The sequence below is a fragment of the Acytostelium subglobosum genome, assembly GCF_000787575.1.
Source record: "Acytostelium subglobosum LB1 DNA, scaffold: scaffold35, whole genome shotgun sequence".
Taxonomy (NCBI): Eukaryota; Evosea; class Eumycetozoa; order Acytosteliales; family Acytosteliaceae; genus Acytostelium; species Acytostelium subglobosum.
In genome coordinates this window covers 231,928-252,402 of record NW_012236498.1, presented here as the reverse complement: position 1 = coordinate 252,402, position 20,475 = coordinate 231,928, and the positions used below count along the sequence as shown (strand labels likewise).

Here is a 20,475-nt window from a genome sequence, read left to right as displayed (position 1 = left end):
ATAATAATAATAATATATAATGTCTGTATTTCGTACTTATAAGATCAAGCCATCTGTCTACAGGATAAAGATCATTGGTGATACAAATGTTGGCAAGTTCACTGTTTTAAAGAGAATTCTGGACTATTCTTCAAATGCTAGACCAGTGGAGAAGGAACGTCTAGTGAGTTATATGATGCCATCAGTGTCGACATTCGCATTGGACATGCCACAACTCAATGATGATCACCCACATGTGTCAATCACAATGGATCACAGCAGTAGTCTAATCCCAGCCTTCTCACTGGTGCTGTTTGTCTTTGACGTGACCAACTTGGAGTCGTACCAAAACTTCACTCGTTGGGCCAACGAATTCCAGCGATATGGTCATCGCACCAAAATGGTGATCATTGGTAACAAGACGGACCTACACCAATCAAGAGTGGTCACCTATCAACAATGTTGCCAGATGGCACTGGAATTCTCTGCATACCATTACATCGAGTCGAACCATAATCAAAGCAGTCACCTCCTAGACACTCTAAGGAACATTATAATGGACTTGATCATGAACAATACCAAAGATCCAGAGATCAGTCTTGTTCCACGGATATTGGCTCCACCCGTCCTTCAACCACATAGCCAAGGCTTTGTTCCAGACTCATTGTTTCGTTCAGTACTCTTCAACAACGTCGTACTTCGCAGACAAGTGTGGTCATTCGTTCGTGATCAAGACCGTAAACTTGGATTTGTACCTGGAAACAATCTTGACGCACTATACATCACAAGTTATAAAGGTCATCACAAGGCAATCCTCAATCACTTAAACAACAACAACAACAATGACAACAACGACTTTGACAAGGACAACTACCTAAAAACGACAGTATTTCCATTGACAGTACTACACTTTGTACGTCATTGTAAGGACAGTGATATGGTTGTAAGGATGTTGAAAGAGATGGGCGATCAATTCACGGCAGAATACTCTTTTCGAATTGGTGACGAGAGTTGTATGAATGGCGATGAACAGCTGATTGGCAAGTTGATTGATCAATTCGAATGTAGACCAACAATAAGAGGTATAAAATATGCGATTATATTAGGTAACATTGGTGCAATCAAAAGGATAATGGACGATGAGAGGCAACATTTCAGTGAGCTCAATTCACTGATGGACTTGGCAATTGATCACAACCAATTGGAAATACATCAATACATCAAATCAGTACAACAACGTCCTCCACATCCACTATATACATCATCCAACAAGAGTCCAACATCATCACCATCATCATCATTACTAAATGTATTTAAAAGGTTATGGAATCCAAAGAAATAAAACACATGGACGATCATATGATCACTGCTCAACACACACAAATTATCTGTCTTTCTTTTGCGCGCCAACCCTACTGTACTTTTGAATTCTTGTGTGTGAGCTTCATTCAATCAATCAATCCAATTCGATCTCTATAAGATCATCAGATATATATAGATAGAGAGAGAGAGAAGAATGAGTAGTGATAACTTTGAGGGTGGGGATGATCCCTTTGCAGAGAGCGATACAGACAGCGACTATGAAGATGACTTGCAACCTGATTCAGAACAAGACGAGGACAACGTAGACTTTTACGCCATCTTGAATGTACCCAGAGATGTAAGTGTGTCTTACCTCTATTACCAACTACATGTTAATAACCCAAGTCAATATCTAGGCATCAGCAAGCGAAATACAGGTGGCCTATAAGAAGTTGGCATTTACATATCATCCTGATAAGCAGACGAATGAGGAGTTGAAGGCACAGAGCCAGCATAAGTTTGCATTGATCAGTCGTGCAAAGGAGACACTATGCGATGAGAAGAGCAGAGCGATATATGATCGATACGGTGTATCCGGTCTAAACAACTCGAGATCACTGATCAACAGGTACGAGGAGGTTGACAACCTACTACGTGCATTTGGTCGAATTCAAAGGACGATGAAAGAGGAGCGAGTACTAGACTATTTCAACGGACATGGTTACCAATCAATGACCATCGCCTACCATCCAGAGTACAACTTTATATGGCTGAACAAGTTTGTCTCGTCTCAGACATTCAAAGTAAGTTAGTTACCTAGATCATGGACAAGTAAATGATCATGTGACTAACCTTGTACTGCTACAACAACAACAACAGCTGAACACACCTATTGGAGCATTTGAAATCACACCAGCATTCACAAAGAAGCGTATCGACTCTGAGTTTAGATGCTCTGGAACATACTCAAAGACATTGTTCAATCGTGTCCAACTCGTATCATCACTACACTACAGCGATCGTATGCCACTCGTATCCAACATTGCTCTCAAGACAATGTTGACCAAGTCAATGTATGTAGTGTGATTAGAACTTGTTGGTTAATGTACTAATCATTCATTCAATCATTTCTAGACGTGGACAGATTGCTTGTTCAAACATATTACCTCATGTCATACCAGCTGACCTGCAGGTATCATTACATAAGCACTTTAGTCAGACGGTAGAGTCCAAGCTGACCACCTACTTCACAATGGGTTCAGCCACTGCCATCCTGAAACTGACAAGGAATGTTGAGAATAGAATACTGGATCTTGAGGTTGCCGTATGTATATTGGAGCTGGCTCATTGGTAATGATCATTAACCAACCTCCTTGTTACCATCCATCACAAACACACAACAGGCCAGCAACACATTTGGATTCAGGTCTAGCATTACAAGACACTTGCCAATCTCAAAGAAGACAAACATGTCAGTGTCGATTGGAACTTCTAACCTCTCATTCGGAGGTATAACAGCGGCGATCACAAGACGTATCTCAAAGGTGCTCAGAGTGACATTCTCCATGCAGGTGTCACCATCCAAGTATCTATACACACTGGGCTTCCAGCACAAGTACCAATCATTCGACATACCCATTCCGATCTATGCCAACGTTGGTCTGGTGCCATCACTCATCTTCTTCACCGTGCCATCTCTGCTGTTCACGGGCCTCAAGCTGCTCATCGTCAACCCACTGCTCAGACGACGCGAACTCGAGCAGATCAAGACGCGCAAGGAGAAGCACTCTGAAACCTACAAGGAGGCCAGGAGCAGGGCCAGCATTGACATCCAACTGATGAGGCCAACCGTCGACAAAAAGGCGGCAGTCGAGCAGGCCAAGAACGGACTGGTCATCCAGCAGGCGTTGTACGGAGTGTTGAAAGAGCACTCTGCCTCTGCCGACGTCGACTATCCCGCCACCATCGATGTGACCATTCCCCTGCAGTATCTGGTCGAGGACAGCAAGCTGGAGCTACACCCCAACAAGAAGTCCGATCTGATTGGCTTCTATGATCCAAGAGTTGGCGAGGAGAAACAGCTCAAGGTCACCTATCTCTTCCAAGGTCAATTGCACATGACCATCGTCAATGACAATGAACTACTGAGGATACCCGTTAGATGTAAGTTTGTTTGGAAGGACACCTACATCAATCACACGTGATCACTAACATCCATCAATCCATCCTTATTTCCAGCCCATTTGATCAAGTAATACAAATAATTAATTGAATTAAAGCAATGGCGAGTATACATTTTAATATGATATTGGTGTAGTTTGTTGTTGCATATGATGCCTGTGATGATGATAAAACGATGATTGTGTGTCTCTTAGAGAGAGAAGGAATTGATTATTCCTGAATCAGCTTGGAGTGAAACTGGCTGTCTGTTCAATTCCATGTTGACAGCGCTGACTAGATTGTTTGGAAGACGCGAGGCTGCCACTTGGAACAGAGAGTCGAGGATGCCAAGTGAACGAAGTGTTGTGACCACCTTTGATACATTGGACACGCCCATGCACAGATTGGTATTGATACCAACGGGAACACCCTTCTTGTCGGTCTCTTCCGAGTTGTATGGTTGTGATGAGCTGAGCAACATCTCGATGAGGTTCTCCTTGGGGAAGGAGACTAACTGCACGTTCTCCTCCTTGGGTATGGAGCAGGCTTCTTTGGCAAGCTCGATGGCCTCGTGCATGCCACCAATCTTGTCGACCAGCTTCCTCTCCAATGCCTGCTTGCCAGTCCACACTCTGCCTTGGGCCGAAGCCTCCACCTCGTCTCTGGTGAGCTTCCTGCCCTCAGAGACCTTCTTGGTGAAGTCCTCGTAGATGACGTCCAACTCTTGATTGACAAAGTCACGCTGCATCTGATTGTAGTCGTGGAGCGATGAGAACAAAGAACTGTTGTCCTTGTCATCAGAGTCGTTCTCATTGGCATTGATTCTGATCGCATCGAATGTTACACCGATCTTCTCAACCGTCTGTTTGTAGTTGATCTTGCCAACGAGCACACCAATGCTGCCAGTGATGGTGCCTTCCTCGGCCAAGATCTTGTCTGCATTGCAGGCTATGAAGTAGCCACCGCTCGCTGCCACTGATCCCATGGAGACAATCACCTTCTTGCCAGCCTTCTTTGCTCTCTCGATCTCATTCCACACGATGCATGAGGCCACATAGCTTCCACCTGGACTGTCCACACGAATGATGATGCACTTGATGCTCTTATCCAATGTTGCCGCTCTGATTGCCAGACGAAGTGACTCTGAGCCAATGGTTGGTCCTCCATTCATCTTGCTGAGTGACTTTCCACAATGGATCTGTCCCTCGACCTCGATAAAGGCAATCTTGTTCTTCCTGGACTTGGTGTTGAGCTTGCCACACAATGAGAGGTACTTTGGAAGATAGATCATGTTGGGTGTCTTCTTGATCTTTGGATTTGATGACTTGATCCTATCCTTGAACTGATCGTAGGCCTCGTTCACATAGTAAAGACCATCGACCAACTTGATCTTCAATGCCGTCTCTGCACTGAATGGACCAGATCCAAACAGCTCCCTAATGTGATCAACTGACATGCCTCTGTCCTTTGCAATGGCCTCAATCATCACACCAATGAGGTCCTCGACCAATGATGTTGTTGATTCTCTATCTGCCTCAGTGAATGATTCCTCAGTAAATATGTTGGCGGCACTCTATACAGTCATAGTTAGTTAGTATTGTGTGATTGATTGTGTTTGGAAGGATTGGATATTCATTCATACCTTGAAGTCCTTTCTCTTGATGAACTCAGTCTTTGTTCCAACCTTGTCCAACATCTTCTTGAGGAATGGATGGTCCAATCTCAAATTGATAATGTTGACTGCTCCACATGGTGACAAGTATACATTCCTAATGGATGGATGGTGTTTGGTTAGTATTCAATCAAAGTGATCCATCACCATCAACAATCAATCATCATGGAACATAACTCACTCGAATGCACTGGCAAAGTAATATAGAGCAGGGGCAGCGGCAAACTCTCCAAACGTATCGGTAAAGACTGCGGTTGACTTGCCCTTGGACCTAAAGTAATGTACGACACGACGCAACTCCTGGAGGGCTGCCAAGTTGAGTGTGTTTGTGTTGCCCAATCTAAAGATCAGACCAATGATCTTTGGATCATCAGCTGCCTTTCTCAAGCCATCAATGATATCTCTATAATATACAGAGTTTGGCTCAAGTATCTGATCAATCTGGCTTGGTGCTTTCTAAAAGATATTGAGTGAGACTGGCACTGTTAGTCATATGAACCAGGATGGATGATGGCCATCCCAACAACGCATTCGATACAAACAGTGACTAGAGTAGCATTGGCCAAATCAATTTCAATGATTGTATTGTTTGGAATGATTGACTTGTACAACTTGACCAGTTTACCAGCGATCAATGCAAAGGCATACAAACCAATCTGAGCAGTTGTGAATGGATACCTCTTTGCAAACTCAACAACATACTCTGGTATCCACTTGTTTACCGATGGTGGTATACGTGATACTATCTTTGACATTGACATTGTTCTTGTTCTATCTTTATCTTTACTATCTATCTATCTATCTATTGTGTTATTAATAATAATGTAGGACAAGTTGTTGGGATTAAATATCAATTAGATTGTGTGAACCTCACATTCATCAAATCATTGTGACCTCATCATTCATCACCCATATGGTATCGTCACCCCAATTGTGTGTAATGATCTCACTTGAGACCTTGCGATTATCTCAACAATGTCATTAACATATTCTCTCATCATTTCAAGTGACAAACACATACTCATTACACGTCCTTTTTGATTCGTAATCATTAATGTTATATTATTATATTATATTAGATCTTAGCTTAGCTTATGGCTTAACAGGTGTGTTGACAAGTTTAGCAGTCTCAGCAGCCAGGTCCAAGTGTAGGATGGATTCAAGATAACGAGCAATGTCAGTGTTGTCGTAATTACCATGCAACATTTGCTCCTCAACATTGTCATCACTGCCCGTGTAGTGGTTGTACAGGTTGATGTCGGATCCTGTGTGACCGCCAGTGGTGAAGCCTACCCATGCACGCTCAGACATGTAGCGACCAATGAACTGGGCCAACGACCACCAGTCCTCAATGCCGTAAAAGTGGACCAGCAACTCTGTCTCTGCAGTGGTGAATGTTGTGTTTGGGTTGGTGTCCCAGTTGGCTGGCTTGTAGTGCTTGTTGATCACTGTGTTGATATAGCCGGTGATCACGGTAGCGTTGGTCGTCTTGTTCATGGCGGAGATCTCGGCAGTCATGGCTGTGGCCGAGGCAGTAGTCATGGTCAGGAGCTCAGGGATCCACAGGTAGTCTGGGTAGGTCTTCAGGTCTGGCTGGAAGCCAAGGGTCAGTCCACCAGTCTCGTGGTCGGCCATCATCACAATCACAGTGTTCTTGTCCTTCTTGGCAAAGTCTAAACCGACCTGGAAAGCACTGTCAAAGGCAAGAGTCTCGCGCCAGTGAGTGAAGGCGTCATTGTCGTGGCCGGCCAGATCAATCTTGGATCCCTCAACCAAGAGAATGAAACCCTTGTCGTTGTTCTGGGAGATCAGTTCCAGAGCCTTGGTGGTCATCTCGGCGAGCGATGGCAGATGGGAGTACTGTGGATCATTGACTCTGTCGATCTCATATGGCATGTCCTTCCTAGCAAACAGACCGAGAATGTTGCCCTTGGTCACATTGGCCATGGACTCCTTGTCAAAAACGATCGTGTAGTTGTTGGCAGCCTGCTCCAGGATTGTGGAGTTGAAGTACTTCTTGCCACCGCCCAGCGCAACATTGATACCACGGTTGGCCCACTGCGAGATGATGAATGCCTCATTCTCTCTGGTGGCCGAGTGAGCGTAGAATGCTGATGGAGTGGCGTCGGAGATTCTGGTGGTGACAACCAGACCGGTCTTCATTCCCTTGGTCTTGGCCGCCTCAAACATGGTACCGAGTGGCCTCATGGCGGCATCGACACCCAGAGCATCGTTTATCGTCTTGTATCCAGTGGAGTAGGCAGAGGCGGCAGCGGCAGAGTCCGTGACCAGACTGCTGGCAGACCTAGTTCGGACGGTACCCACGAGGAATGGATCAAAGTTGAGAGAGAGCGAGCCACCATTCGTTGTAACGTTCTTCATCACTCTGGCCAGAGTGGCACCTGATGGTCCGAATCCATCAGGTATAAAGACAATAACATTCAATGGACCGGTATGTTTATCATCGTTGTTTCTTGGAATCAAGAACACACACAACAATATCAGCAACACAGCCAAGGCAACGACCACCACTCCAATGGCAATCTTCTTGGCAGTAGACAATTTAGAACCACCAGTTGGGTAATCAGTATCCATTTGTTGTGTCATTATTTTTTTGTATATGAATATATGTATAAATAGATAAGTATATATATTTATTATTTCGATTGATTGATCGATGGAAAGTTGTTTGAATTGGAATGGACTATTGATACTTAAGCCAGCAGGTCCATTCATTCGTAGATAGCACCAGGATGTTGCATGTGACCGGTCGTTGGGTAATGGGTACCTTTTAATATTAAATATTTAAGTTGTGTCGATCGAACGAGCAACTACAATAATATCAAAGACATAGACGACACCGACGAATGCAACTTCAGCAGCAGGGAACCTTAAAGGTCACATCCCTATAGTGTCGGAGATAACCACCAACTTATTTTATAAGGGCACACCTACCATTTATATCCAAGTTGATGAAGGATTCAATCAACTTCATCCTACAACATAAATAAAACATTGGGGCCGATCAACAATTCATCAACTTGTTGTCAACATCTATGCAACTCAATGTTCGCGATCAGATAAATAATAATAATTGTTTTGAATTGTTTCGAATTGTTTTTAGCATTGCGTAGCATTGTTGGAGTCCAACAAAGACGACATCACTCTGACAGTTCATTCTTTTAGTTGTTGTATTTGTATGTATACATATAAATATATACTTAGCGAAGTTTATTATTGTTATTATTATTATTATATATTATTCTGTTGTCCAACAACCATCCCTTATGGCTTGACTGGAGTACCGGCCAACTTGGCAGTCTCAGCAGCAAGATCCAATCCGAGGATGGTGGCAAGGTAACGTGAGATGTCAGTGTTGTCGTGGTTACCCTTCAACATGTTCATCTGGACAAAGGTGGTGTTACCAGTGTAGTGGTTGTACAGGTTGATGTCGGTACCAGTGTGACCTCCGGTGGTCCAGCCAATCTTAGCGCGAACAGACATGTAACGGCCAATGTACTCGGAGAGCAATGAGCTGTCGGCCTTTACGTAAAGGGCTGAGAGATGGTCGAGCTCGGCTGTTGTGAATGTTGTGTTGGGGTTGGTGTCCCAGTTGCCTGGCTTGTAGTAGGAGTTGACAGCGCTGTTGATTGCCTGGACGATGGTTGGGGTGGTGGTGGAGTTCAAGTTCTTCATGCTGAGGATGGCCTTAGCAATGGTCTGGGCAGAGCCGTTGTTTGAGAGCAGGAAGTCTGGGAAGAACTCGTAGATGGCACCGACCATGTTGTTTGGCTGAAGACCAAGGGTAAGACCTCCAGTCTCGTGGTCGGCCATCATGACGAGGACGGTGTTGTTGTCCTTGTTGGCAAAGTCCAAAACAACCTGGAAGGCATTGTCAAATGCAAGGGTCTCTTGCCAGTGGGCAAAGGCGTCGTTGTCGTGGCCAGCAAGATCGATCTTGGAACCCTCAACCAACATGATGAAACCCTTGTCGTTGTTCTGGGAGATCAGCTCGAGTCCCTTGGCGGTCATCTCGGCGAGCGATGGGATCTTGGAGTAGTTCTGGTTGTTGAGTCTGTCGATCTCGTATGGAAGGTCGGCGTCGGCAAACAGACCCAAGATGTTACCGGTGGTAACCTTGTTCATGGCATCCTTGTCGTAGACAACGTTGTACATCTTGTTGGCCTTCTCCATGACGGTGGCGTTGAAGTACTTCTTGCCACCACCAAGGGCGACAGACATGTTGCGGTTGATGAACTGGGAGATGATGAAGTCCTCGTAACCTCTGCTGACAGTGTGGGAGTAGAAACCACCTGGGGTGGCATCTGAGATTCTGGTGGTGACGACGACTCCAGTCTTCATTCCCTTGGTCTTGGCGGCCTCGAACATGGTACCGATTGGCTCGGACTTGTCGTTGACACCCATGGCACCGTTGGCACACTTGAATCCAGTTGAGTAGGCAGAGGCGGCGGCCGCAGAGTCGGTGATCAAACTGTTGGACGACTTGGTCTGGATGGTTCCGGTGAGGTATGGGTCAAAGTTGAGGGCTCCAGTTGGTTTGCCGGTGGTGAGTTGCTTCATGACACGGCCGAGGGTGGCTCCAGATGGTCCGAATCCATCTGGTACAAAGACGATGACATTGAGTGGCTTGTTGGATACGATTGGTGTGTTGTTGTTGTTGTTATCTGAGCAAGTGTCCTTTCTAGGTACGAGGAACACCAGCAGCAAGATCAACAAGGAGGCGGTAGCGACGGTTCCAACAAAGATGGCAATCTTCTTTCCGGTGGTCAATGTTCTGCCACCACTTGGGTAGCTCTCAGTTTCTAATCCTGATCTAGTCATTGTTTAGTATATATATATAATATAAATAAATAAATATGTATAAGTTATAAGTTATAATTATGAATGATTAATGAAGGACTACCAAGTGTCTGCTTAAATATCGGAGTATTGGCAGATAATTATAACAAGGTATTCGGACGATCACGTGATCGACACCCTTATACTTTGGATTATATTTAGACTATCATACTCATAAGTTATCAGGGAACCAATTAGATTCAAAGGTCATTATGATGATGGTGGTGGTAGTATAAGCTTTTGAAGTAGTATAACTGGCAAAGGACAACCTTTGGGCAGTGCCCTAACCCCGACCCCTTGGCTTTCATTCTCGGCCTTTGAGTCTGACACCCACTGACTTGTATAAGTATGGAACAAATAGAATATCTTTGACCACCCCCATCATATGATTAGTGTGTGTTGAGGTGTGTCTATCGCTACAACTACACCTTCAATCAAGATAGTCCTTGGCGCTATTGATATACCCACACTCAAACACACACTGACAAGGTGTAGGTGGTGCTGCAAAGATGATAATATCATCTGACTCGTTGCTTGTCCACATTTCTGTAAAGACGAAAGCCCACTGGGCCTTGTGGTGGGGCGTATCCCTGTTAGTGTTCCGATCCCGAGTGTGGGTGGGGTTTGTTTCGTGGCTGTGTGGGTGTCGGCAAAGATTGCAAAGGAACGCAAGTGATCAAGTGATCAAACACGAGAGTGTCTCCCCACTTTTTTAGTTCAGAACTAACCCAACGTGGTTTGATCGGAACGACCGAAAGATGCCCCGACTTTGGACTAGGTGGGGTCAGTCTCTGGGTAATTAAGCGGGTGTCTCTTTGCTGTTATCATAACTCGGATCATCACGACAAGACTGAGGGTGGTCGCGAGTGCCAAAGGACAAGATGAACACGGAAAACGATCTGAAAGTCTACGGAAACAAACTAAAGGTGTCGGGTGGCAGGCAGCACTTTGACTGACCTGATCTAGACAACAGTCGTGTTGTTTTGTTCTCCACAACCAACTTGATCTTTGACAAGTACGCGGCGCGCCCACCACCAGAGCACTAATGACGCAAGGAAAGACCAGCACCAAAGTAGTAGTGTGTGTTGTGTGTACATCTATAGCCAAATCTTCTCGCTTTAATGAGATCAACTAAATGATTGGCTTTGGACCTTGCAAGTTGGAGCCAACCACTGGCCCTGTCTGCAGGCACGCACCCCCCAACTTAGGCGGTGCCAGTTGGAGTTGTGGCCGTGTTGAGAGCGGGCATCCCCAGCTGTTGCGGGGAACTGGGCAAGTCCGGGTTGATGTGAAGTTGTGTTTGCTGATGTTCATGTTTCTTGAGTATCTTCTCTATCTTTCTCTCTGACACCTTGTGCTTCTTGGCGCCACGGCAGAATGTGTACGTGTCGATGCCATTTGTGTCCAGACTCGAGAAGAACTGCAGTATGTTCTCAAAGCTATCCTTACAGAGTGTATCTTGGTAGGTCCGCAGCAGATGTAATACCAATGTGTGTAGGACAAAGTAGCCATTGACCAGTACCAAGTCCCAGAAGCGCATCAACAGAGGGAATGGTATGTTGCCACTAAACACCGTGAGGAACCATTTGGTGGCGTACATCGATGTGGTGATGCCTTCGATTCCAAAGTGTGTCTGTAGCTTGGGCAGCTCCTCATGCAACAGTGACTCGTGTATAGCGTAGTGTCTGTAGAGCAGTGGGAATGATGGTAAGAACAGACCACGAAGTTGGTACTTGTCCGACTCCATCAGTGACACCAACGACCAGAATGCCTCCTCCTCTGTCATATACATCAGCAGCACCGATGCGAATCCACTCATTCCTTGGCAATATCCAACTTCATTATCATATATACTATATGCCTTCAATATGTTGAATAGTGATTGTTGTCTGTTGTTGATAGAGTGATTAGTCAGTGCACTGTTTAATCAATCAATCAAGTACTATGATTGTTTGTACATACCCAGAACTGAAACGTTCTTTAAAGATGATGTGATTCCTGTATGTTCTGTCAATGTCCAAGTCGATTTGCTTGACGTACTCAGAGTCGTTGGCGAGTAGTTGTTCATAGGTGATGGTGGCAGTGCTGCTGTAGTCGTCGGGCTTGAGTATCAGCTTCCAGAGACGACCGCGAACAGAGTCCGGCACGGTCTTCCATGACATGCTATGTACTTTGGTCGGCTTCTTTGTCGTGTACCTATCCCAGTTGTCAATGATCTTTAGCCACTTCTTCTCGAGCAGCTTCTCGTACGACGACTTCTGCTTGTTCAGTGTGTGATAGAACTCCTTGGTGTCGGACCACTTCTTGATGTGAAGTGTGGACAATGAGGAGTCGGGAAGGAAGCCAAACATGTCGGCGCGCGCGTCCTCCAGGTCGGCACCAGTTGTCGTTGGTGATGGTGCTGGGGCATCGGGGGATGGCGACGTCGCCCACTGAAGTGACTTTTCGCGTGGTGTTGTCTTCTCGCCTTTGGCTCCATACTTGTATCTCAGCGAGACGTCGGCACCAGCCGACACCAACATGCTGGAAATTGTCGAGTTGCAAATGTCCAACGAGAAGTGTAGTGGCGTGCGACTCTGGTTGTCCTTGACGTTGGCCTGAGCACCTGATCGCAGAAGCACCTTGACGCTCTTTGGATGACCAGAGCGTGCTGCATAGAAGATTGGTGTCTGTCCATTGTTGTCGACGGCACTGACCTTGGCACCCTTGGCAATCATGTGCTTGGCCGCCTTGTAGCAGTGTGTGTTGCCCACAGCATAGTGCAACGCCAGAGCGCCACTGTTGTCACATATCTCCACGCTGGCGCCACGACTCAGTAGGGCCAGAACACACTTTGTCTTGCCCCTGAGCGATGCCAGATGCAGCGGCGTCTTCTTCTCCTTGTCCTTGGTGTCGATGAGTGAGCCGCCATTCAGTAGCAACTGGATGATCTGTTCGGATACCTCGTCAGGCATGTTGGAGTCGACGGCGATGTGCAGTGCCGTTCGTCCCTTCCTGTCGCGTGCCTCTGCCTTGACACGTCGCGGACCCTTGGCCACCATGGTGGCGACACACTCCACGTTGCCATTGGCGCAGCAAATGTGCAGCGGGGTGCAGCCTGTGATGTCACGCTTTATGTGGGCGCCGGCGTCAAGCAGGGTGGAGAGTCCCTGGGCAAAGCCACGCTTGGCAGCCTTGTGCATCGCAGTCTGTCGTTCCAAGTCTCTGATGTTAAGACGAGCGTTCTTGGCGATCAAGTAGTTGATGGTACTCAACTGATTGGCGTACATCAATGGTGTTTGTCCGAGTGAATCCAATTCATTGATTGGTTGTGATGATGAAGATGTTCCAGCATTTAAAGTTGATTGTGCCAATTGATCATTGTTGTTATTGTCATCTGCATCATTATCATCATCTTCATCAAATGAACCTCTATTACTATTAGCCTGCTGTTGTTGTAATTGTTGTTGTTGTTGAAGTAGTTGTTGTTGAGTGATCACACCACAATATACAATTAGTTGATTTATATCATTATTATATGCTGCTTCATGTACTGGATATCTTCCAGATGCATGTGGATATGTCTCTAAAACAACAAGGTTGCCATGTTCTTGTTGTTGTTGTTGAGGGACAACTGATGACGATGTTGTTACAGGAGTATGATGTTCATTCATCTCTATCATCATTCTCATTAATAATAATTGAATCTATTGAAGCTGAATGATTAAATAAATAAGTTGTAGTGTAGTTATATAGTATTACAAAGTATGAGTTGATAGATATTGATATTATTATTAATGATAGTATTTACTATTATTATACATAATCAATAAGAGTATATGTGATCACATACACAATCTCTTTCTATCTCTATCTCTATCTATCTATCTAAATAGGTGAATAATAATAGTTGGTCAATGTTGTTGTGTTTACAACAACAGAAACAAAAATCAATCAAGTTTGGTTGGGTGGATGGGTGTGGGTGGATTGTTTGTTTCTTTGTTTCTTGTTGTGATGTAGAGTGTTTTGATCCCGATGCAAAGTGCTAATGAAATTGAATCGCAAGTGTGTGTGAGAGTGGTGGTGTGAGTGATTGATTGGAAGACGACAATGTATGTGGAATAAATAAATAAATGGACATCAAGTTGATATCATTTCATTGTTGAACAGATCCTCCAATGATCACTGTCCTGAAGGAGCAGCAGCAGTAGCAGTAGTTGGACTGTTGAATCTGGTGTGTGGCGCAGCCATTACAATGCCATAGGCCTGCATGTCCTTCTTCAGTTGCTCAAAGTGCTTCTCGACCATACTGTGAAAGTCTTGATGTTGTGGAGTGATCAATCGTTTGTTCAATCTGATCAAGTGTTGACTGTAATGAAGGAATCCACACATCTCTTTCCTGAGCTGCTCAACATGTTCTGTCTTGTACTGCACTGGTGTCGTGGGCGGTGAGCTAGGATTGCACTTTGGCAAAAAGACCTCGCAGATCTTCAAAGGACCCTCGTTGACCATTGGTAGTACCGTGCCCTGCAAGAGTTGTTGAACCAAGTTGATCGATGGCGACGATGTGTTGAGCTGCTCCACCATCTTGACTGTGCGCGCTTTGATCAATTCGATTGCATTCTCGATTGGCGACAGGATGATCTCGCGCTTCGACGTGATCTCGATACGATTCTTCATGTAGGGGAATGATGCAGGCTCCACCGAGAAGATGGTCTTCTTCTTGAGTTGCTTGGACAAGTCCTCCTGAATAGCCTTGCCCTCGTGACTGTACGCCGTCTCACTGATGAACTGTGACACGCCAAAGTATTGGTCAAACTTGCCGTCGGCCGCAGAGAGCTGGCTCAGCTCAATGTAGGCGTCCACATTGATGATCTGGAAGTAGAGCTTGCTGGCGTCCAGGCTGGCGCGGTCGAACGGGGCATTGGGCAGCAGCACGAGGTTCTGGTCTAGGGTCTTGCCAAACTTCTCGTTGAGGTACTCGCGAATCTGTGTCTGAATGTGCTTGAGCAGACAGTCGGCCGGTTTCTTGTAGATGTACTCCTTGCCGTCCATCTCCTCGAACCCACTGCCAATGAAGCTGATCCTGTAGTACTTGGGCTGGAACCTGTCCTTTGACTTCTCTACCATCGTCTCGCACACTGTCTTTTGATTGGAGAGCGTTGTGATCATCGACCGGTAGTCCTTCTTGGACTTGTAGATGCCAGAGATGAGCGAGTGGATCTCGATCGCCAGCTCGTAGCGATTGGCTCGCAGTCCAAGCTCAATGGCATGCTCCAACAGATGGATCATGTACTCGAGGGTCCAAGCCTGTAGCACCGTGTCGTCCTTGAGAGGTGGCAACTCTAGTTCGTTGGGAATATTGGGGCAAATGGCAACGTAGTCGGAAGTGGTACCGACGAATCCATACTTGCCAGACTTGAACAGGTAGCGAGAGATGAGGAAGGCGCTCTGTATCAGACACTGCGCCGCTTCATCGTACTGTGCATTGTCGGTGTTCTTCTTGGAGAGGTTCTCGAGCCATGTGACGCGCAGGTTGGGACTCTCAAAATAGTTGTTGGCAATGTTATAATACATCTCGGCCACCATCTCTATATCTGATCGATTAGCAGTTATAGTGTTGGCGTACTTGATCAATGTGTTGATGCGAGTGATCAACTCGTCCACGTGGTTCTGGAACGTTTGTGAGCCGTGGTCCTTCAGCTGTGCACGCACTCGCGACAGGAACGCCGTGAGATTGTTGGAGTTGTCCAGCTTGAGCTCGCCGACCAGCTTGGAGATGGCCACCGTCGACTGGACCTTCATGCGCGCCACATCATTAGTCGTGGCAAAGTTACGGTCGAGCAGTTGGTAAAAGAGTGTCGATGCCTCGTTGGCCAGCTTGGGCGAGTCAGCCGCACAGAACAGTTCGTAGGACAGTATCTCGCAGTAGGAGTTCTGTGATGATTGGAAGATGTTGATCGAGTGATTGGGTATCAGCGTCTCGCGGATCAACTTGTAGACCTCGGGCAACAGGTCGTGCGTGGCCAGCGTGGATGCGCGCTGAATGTTGTTCATAACCATGTTGAACACCTTGTCCTCGATCGATTTGAAGTCCTCCAGGATCAGCTTGCATATCTCAATGTCCAGCTGGATGATCTCGTGTATCGATGGTTCATCTTTGAACGTCTCCAATGACAACAACATGATTGAGAGGAAGTTGAGCTGACGTGTCTCTGTCTCTTTCTGGAACCAAACTCTCAACAATGATCGATTACAATATTGAAGTATCCAAATCAAACAAGTCAACCATTCCGGTAACTCATTGATTGCATCCAATCCATAACTCAATATTGAATAGTGTTCCACCATCTAATCATATGATTGATTGATTGGTTAGTGGGAGTTGGAATGATTCCATGATGTATAGGTCGGACGGACATACCATTAGTACGAATGGGAAGTAGATAGTGGCTATCTTCTCACGGATGTCCTGCATTTGGTAACGTGGATCGTAGTGATGCTTCTTCAACAGTTGCTTCAATGTAAGAATGGCATGATTGCGTATCGATGGTTTGTTCTGTTTGAGGCATGCTTCAACCTCATTGATCAATAACACTGCAATGAAATGTCGTTTGCTATTTGAATGGTTGAGAATATCAGTGTCGATTCATCATGTGTCATGATCAATCAAAGTAATAACATACAAGAACTTTGTGGTCAAGTCTGATATTGAGTCTACAACCTGGATGGGCAGAGGGAAGTTGAGTGGAATGTAGTGATCATAGTCGCAGATGATCTTGAGGAAGTTGAACTTGATTGTGATTAATGCAATGTTGTCCTTATCCTTCTCGCTTCCATTGGAGAATGTAACTATACGTGCAATGTAACTATATATCTGTTTGATTGATCGAGTGTAAGTTAGTGGATTGGCCATCCATAGACGCCATAATTTGTACCTTGATGTACGTACCAGGTTATAAAGGAATCCTCTGTCGATCAGAGGGAAGAGGTTGTTGATAAAGTATGGGAACTTGGTGAAGAACTCCCAACTTTGAACTGACATGTTGGTTGAGTCACTCTGTGGCAGCAGCTTGAGTACGAGACGATGCAGGTTCTCTTGGAACTCCACTTTGAAACGGTTCTCACGACCCAGGTCAGAGTCGAGCTGCGATGAGTTGGCCAAGGACAGTGCCATCGACTTGGTCATAATGTCAAAGAGGAACCAATTCAATCTAAAGTCCTTGACAAAGATGAGGTTGGAGTTGGTCTTGGTCGAGCCACCTCCACTGTCGCCATGCATTGCGTGTAGCCACTGTCTACACAGCTCCTCATAAAGGTTCTTTGAATCAGGTACATAATCAAACATATACTCTGAGTAATACGTCAACAATCTACTCTTCTCTGTTCCTGCCTTCTTCTCGTATCCATCAACTCTGTATGATTGATTGAGTTAGTGAGTGGAGTAGTTCCATTGAGTGATTGAGGTTGCAACTTACATCTTGATCACATGTAATATTGATGAGAATGCCTGCATGGCAACATCGTTGGCACAGCACACCATGATTTGGAATAGTTGATCGAGGATGGATGGGAAGAATTGGACACAACTCAGTCGATCGATCTTTTGGATGCCCTTGACAACTTCCTGCGTGCGTCCAATAGAGTTGTGTTCACTGCTAAAGTGACGGAAGAACATTGAGATGTTGGTGTCCTGTGTGATCACACTGCTGACCAGCTTGAGACGGAAGGTGAAGTACTCGCGCTTCTCCTTCTTGTTCTCCTCGGATGTGATGATGGTCGTGTCCAGTGTGGACGACAGCTCGCTACTGATCGGTATATGATAGATGTCATCGCGCAAGAACATGCCCTGCGCCTGCAGCAGCGAGATGGCAGCGTAGCCAATCGCTGTCTTTTGTTCCTTCTTGGAGTTGGGATTGGAGTGATAAAAGGTGAACAACAGGTGTTGTCCGGTGAGCTTGGTCGGCAGCTTCAGCTTGAACTCCTCGACAAAAAGTGGACGCTTGTCGTGGAACGACACAGACGAGTAGCATCCAAAGTCGAGAGGTGGGAAGGGCATGGATGGTGTGGGACCTGGTTGGCCGGGGCCGGGCATGTTCAGTTTGTCCCACAGGTTGGTGGGGATGTAGGGTGGCGTCGTTGGATAGACGCACTTGATGGCCTTGAGGCTGACCAAGTCCTCCACCAGCTGCACCTGAATCTGCAGGTTGGGATTCTTGTAGCTCTTGATGAGTGCAGTGTCTGGATAAATATACAAGTTGTTGATATACTCAACAAAGGGATAGGGTGTCTCGCTAAAGTCCTGGATGTCGCGAATAAGACCGCTCTGATGCAGGTTCTCGGGCTCAACAGTGGGCAGCAGGGGCACCAGCGACGGGCTGATGCGACCCTTGACCTCCTCGTCCGTATCCAACGTTCGCAAAGTCATTGTGAAGCTGGCCTGCACAGTCTTCATCTTGCGAAGGTCCTTGTCGTTGATGAGCAACTCGCAAATCGATCTGTCGTTCAGGTTGGGCGTGCACGGCACCATGCCCACAATCTCAATGTTGGTCTTGTTGCCATGAGGTGACATGATGATGGGTGGAGTGGTTGACGGTGACATGGGAGGTGGCGGTGGCGTGGGGATGTTTGGAGGAGGTGTGTAGCTGCGTGCCTTGGTCATGTTGACGCTGGGTGGCGATAACATTGGATTGTAAGGCGGTGATGTAGAGTTGATCGTTGGTGAAGGTGACTGGGGTGGAGATAAAGGTGTGGCTGGTGTCGATTGCGCTTGCGACGGTGACTGTGGAAGAGGTTGCTGTTGTTGAAGATACTGTAACAGGTTGGCGGTTGATGCTGACGCCTGTGTCGTGGTAGTCAGTGTCGGACGATGGAACACCGGGTAGGCTCCCCACGCCAACGGTTGAAGATCGTGATGGTCGGGCGACGCGCCCCAGCCCGAGCACTTCTCGACGATCTCGGCCTTGAACTGAGTGATGACATTGGGTTTGTTTTGTTTCTTGTAGTCCTTGATGTAGGGCTTGATGTCCTTCTCAATGTCGCCACGGAAGATATGATACACTCGCAGAATGAAGTACATGTTTGGATGGTACTTGTTGAGCGAGAACAGTGCCTGTCGCTGGCAGGCCCACCCGCCCAGTATCGTGTCGCTGTTGATCTTGAGTGAGTCCAACATCTGCTTTGAGTTCAAGTGGAAGTTGAAGTTCTCTGATATCCTCTCGCGCTTATCCAAGTCCACAATGTACAGTGTGCAGAACAAAGGTTCAATGTCATGCAGGAACTTGAGTTCCTTGACCTCGCACAATAGTTCCAGGCCACTAGGATCAGTGTTAGTCATATGAGCTCACTTCGAGGTCTCTCTGTATATCCATCTACATACTATCGTTCTGGTATCAATTGTTTGAGTGGATCTTGTGTGGCGGTGGTTGTGATTGATGGTGGAGCCATGAATGATATTAGGTCGTCGCCTGATGTCTCGATGATGGTTCGTCGTCCTGGTGTTGTTGATATGTTCACATTGCCCTTGCCACCACCACCATTGATTGACGCGCTAATCTTTGTTCTTGAGAACAACTGACTCTTGAGTGGATTACTGTGTTCGCTCGGCGACGATGACATTGTTGGCGAGGTATTGTTGTTGTTGGCCAAACTGAACATTGCTGACTTGCTGGCCAATCCTGCGCTGGACCTTCGTCCAGACTGACTGCGCGCCAACTCGCTCTTGTTCTGCACGATCAGATAGTCCTTGTAGAAGTGATGTATGATGTCTTTGACATGCTGCTCGAGGCCGCCCATGACCAGACCCACAGTCGGCGGGAATATATAGCGTGGACACTTCTCGATGCGTCTCACGAGCACTTCACCATTTGGGAAGCGCAGTCCCTCTGGCAGTGTTTGGCATTCCTTCTCGTACTCGGCTTCAAAGTCGCTCCAAGTTAATCGCAGAGGGTTGTGTTGTTGTATCTCCTCGTCCTTGAGCGCAATCGAAAGGAATGATGCCACGGCCTGATACTTGCGCGAGGCAAACTGACGTAGACCATCCGCAGCCGACGTCTGTGGCGAGCCAGACAAAGGTGAACTCTGTCCATTCTGTGTTGTTGATGATGTAGTCTTTGGTGATGAAGGTACCAATGTTGAGAGTCTTGATATCACTGATGATGGATTGTTATTATTGTTGCCTATTGTTGTTGAAGTATCCATTTGTAGTTGTGATCCACCATTTGCTCTCGGTGTCTGTGGTGATGGTGGTGCACTATTTGGTTGTGAGGCCTCTGGTAACAAAGCCGGTACAATCCTCTTGATCACCGAAGGTGAGTTCTGTGGTGAGGGCGATGCTGCGCCCTCAGCAGTCTCGCCTTGTTGCTGAGTATCATTCAATGATGTCGACATCATCAATGTATGTTGTATCTATATCTAAAGTATATTGTATTGTATTGTATATGTATATGAATAATATATATATAATGGTGAAGATTATTATTAATTGTTTAGAACTAATCTGTTTTTGACTGAACCCAATTTTG

At 46.2% G+C, this 20,475-nt stretch overlaps 6 protein-coding genes across 6 annotated transcripts; 2 read left to right on the top strand and 4 right to left on the bottom strand.

Annotated features, from left to right (window-relative positions):
- Window positions 1-13: 13 nt before the first annotated feature.
- Window positions 14-1,315, top strand: SAMD00019534_118440 (hypothetical protein; the record flags this gene model as incomplete). Its single annotated transcript, XM_012892992.1, has 1 exon — window positions 14-1,315. A coding segment is annotated over one exon (1,302 nt), but the record flags the coding sequence as incomplete, so codon positions are not given.
- Window positions 1,316-1,495: 180 nt separating this feature from the next.
- SAMD00019534_118430 (hypothetical protein) lies at window positions 1,496-3,536 on the top strand (the record flags this gene model as incomplete). The annotated part of the gene is made up of 6 exons (XM_012892991.1): window positions 1,496-1,639; window positions 1,698-2,084; window positions 2,161-2,354; window positions 2,416-2,605; window positions 2,685-3,444; window positions 3,520-3,536. The coding sequence occupies 6 exons, from the start codon at window positions 1,496-1,498 to the stop codon at window positions 3,534-3,536; spliced, it is 1,692 nt and encodes a 563-aa protein (XP_012748445.1).
- A 116-nt stretch (window positions 3,537-3,652) lies between these two features.
- Window positions 3,653-5,874, bottom strand: SAMD00019534_118420 (hypothetical protein; the record flags this gene model as incomplete). Its single annotated transcript, XM_012892990.1, has 4 exons — window positions 3,653-5,014; window positions 5,084-5,210; window positions 5,295-5,569; window positions 5,656-5,874. The coding sequence occupies 4 exons, from the start codon at window positions 5,872-5,874 to the stop codon at window positions 3,653-3,655; spliced, it is 1,983 nt and encodes a 660-aa protein (XP_012748444.1).
- Window positions 5,875-6,211: 337 nt separating this feature from the next.
- SAMD00019534_118410 (hypothetical protein) lies at window positions 6,212-7,759 on the bottom strand (the record flags this gene model as incomplete). Its single annotated transcript, XM_012892989.1, has 2 exons — window positions 6,212-6,493; window positions 6,563-7,759. Coding segments are annotated over 2 exons (1,479 nt in total), but the record flags the coding sequence as incomplete, so codon positions are not given.
- Window positions 7,760-8,398: 639 nt separating this feature from the next.
- SAMD00019534_118400 (hypothetical protein) lies at window positions 8,399-9,955 on the bottom strand (the record flags this gene model as incomplete). Its single annotated transcript, XM_012892988.1, has 1 exon — window positions 8,399-9,955. The coding sequence occupies one exon, from the start codon at window positions 9,953-9,955 to the stop codon at window positions 8,399-8,401; it is 1,557 nt and encodes a 518-aa protein (XP_012748442.1).
- A 4,179-nt stretch (window positions 9,956-14,134) lies between these two features.
- Window positions 14,135-20,341, bottom strand: SAMD00019534_118390 (hypothetical protein; the record flags this gene model as incomplete). The annotated part of the gene is made up of 6 exons (XM_012892987.1): window positions 14,135-16,303; window positions 16,377-16,569; window positions 16,639-16,829; window positions 16,905-17,367; window positions 17,431-19,269; window positions 19,332-20,341. The coding sequence occupies 6 exons, from the start codon at window positions 20,339-20,341 to the stop codon at window positions 14,135-14,137; spliced, it is 5,865 nt and encodes a 1,954-aa protein (XP_012748441.1).
- Window positions 20,342-20,475: the final 134 nt, after the last annotated feature.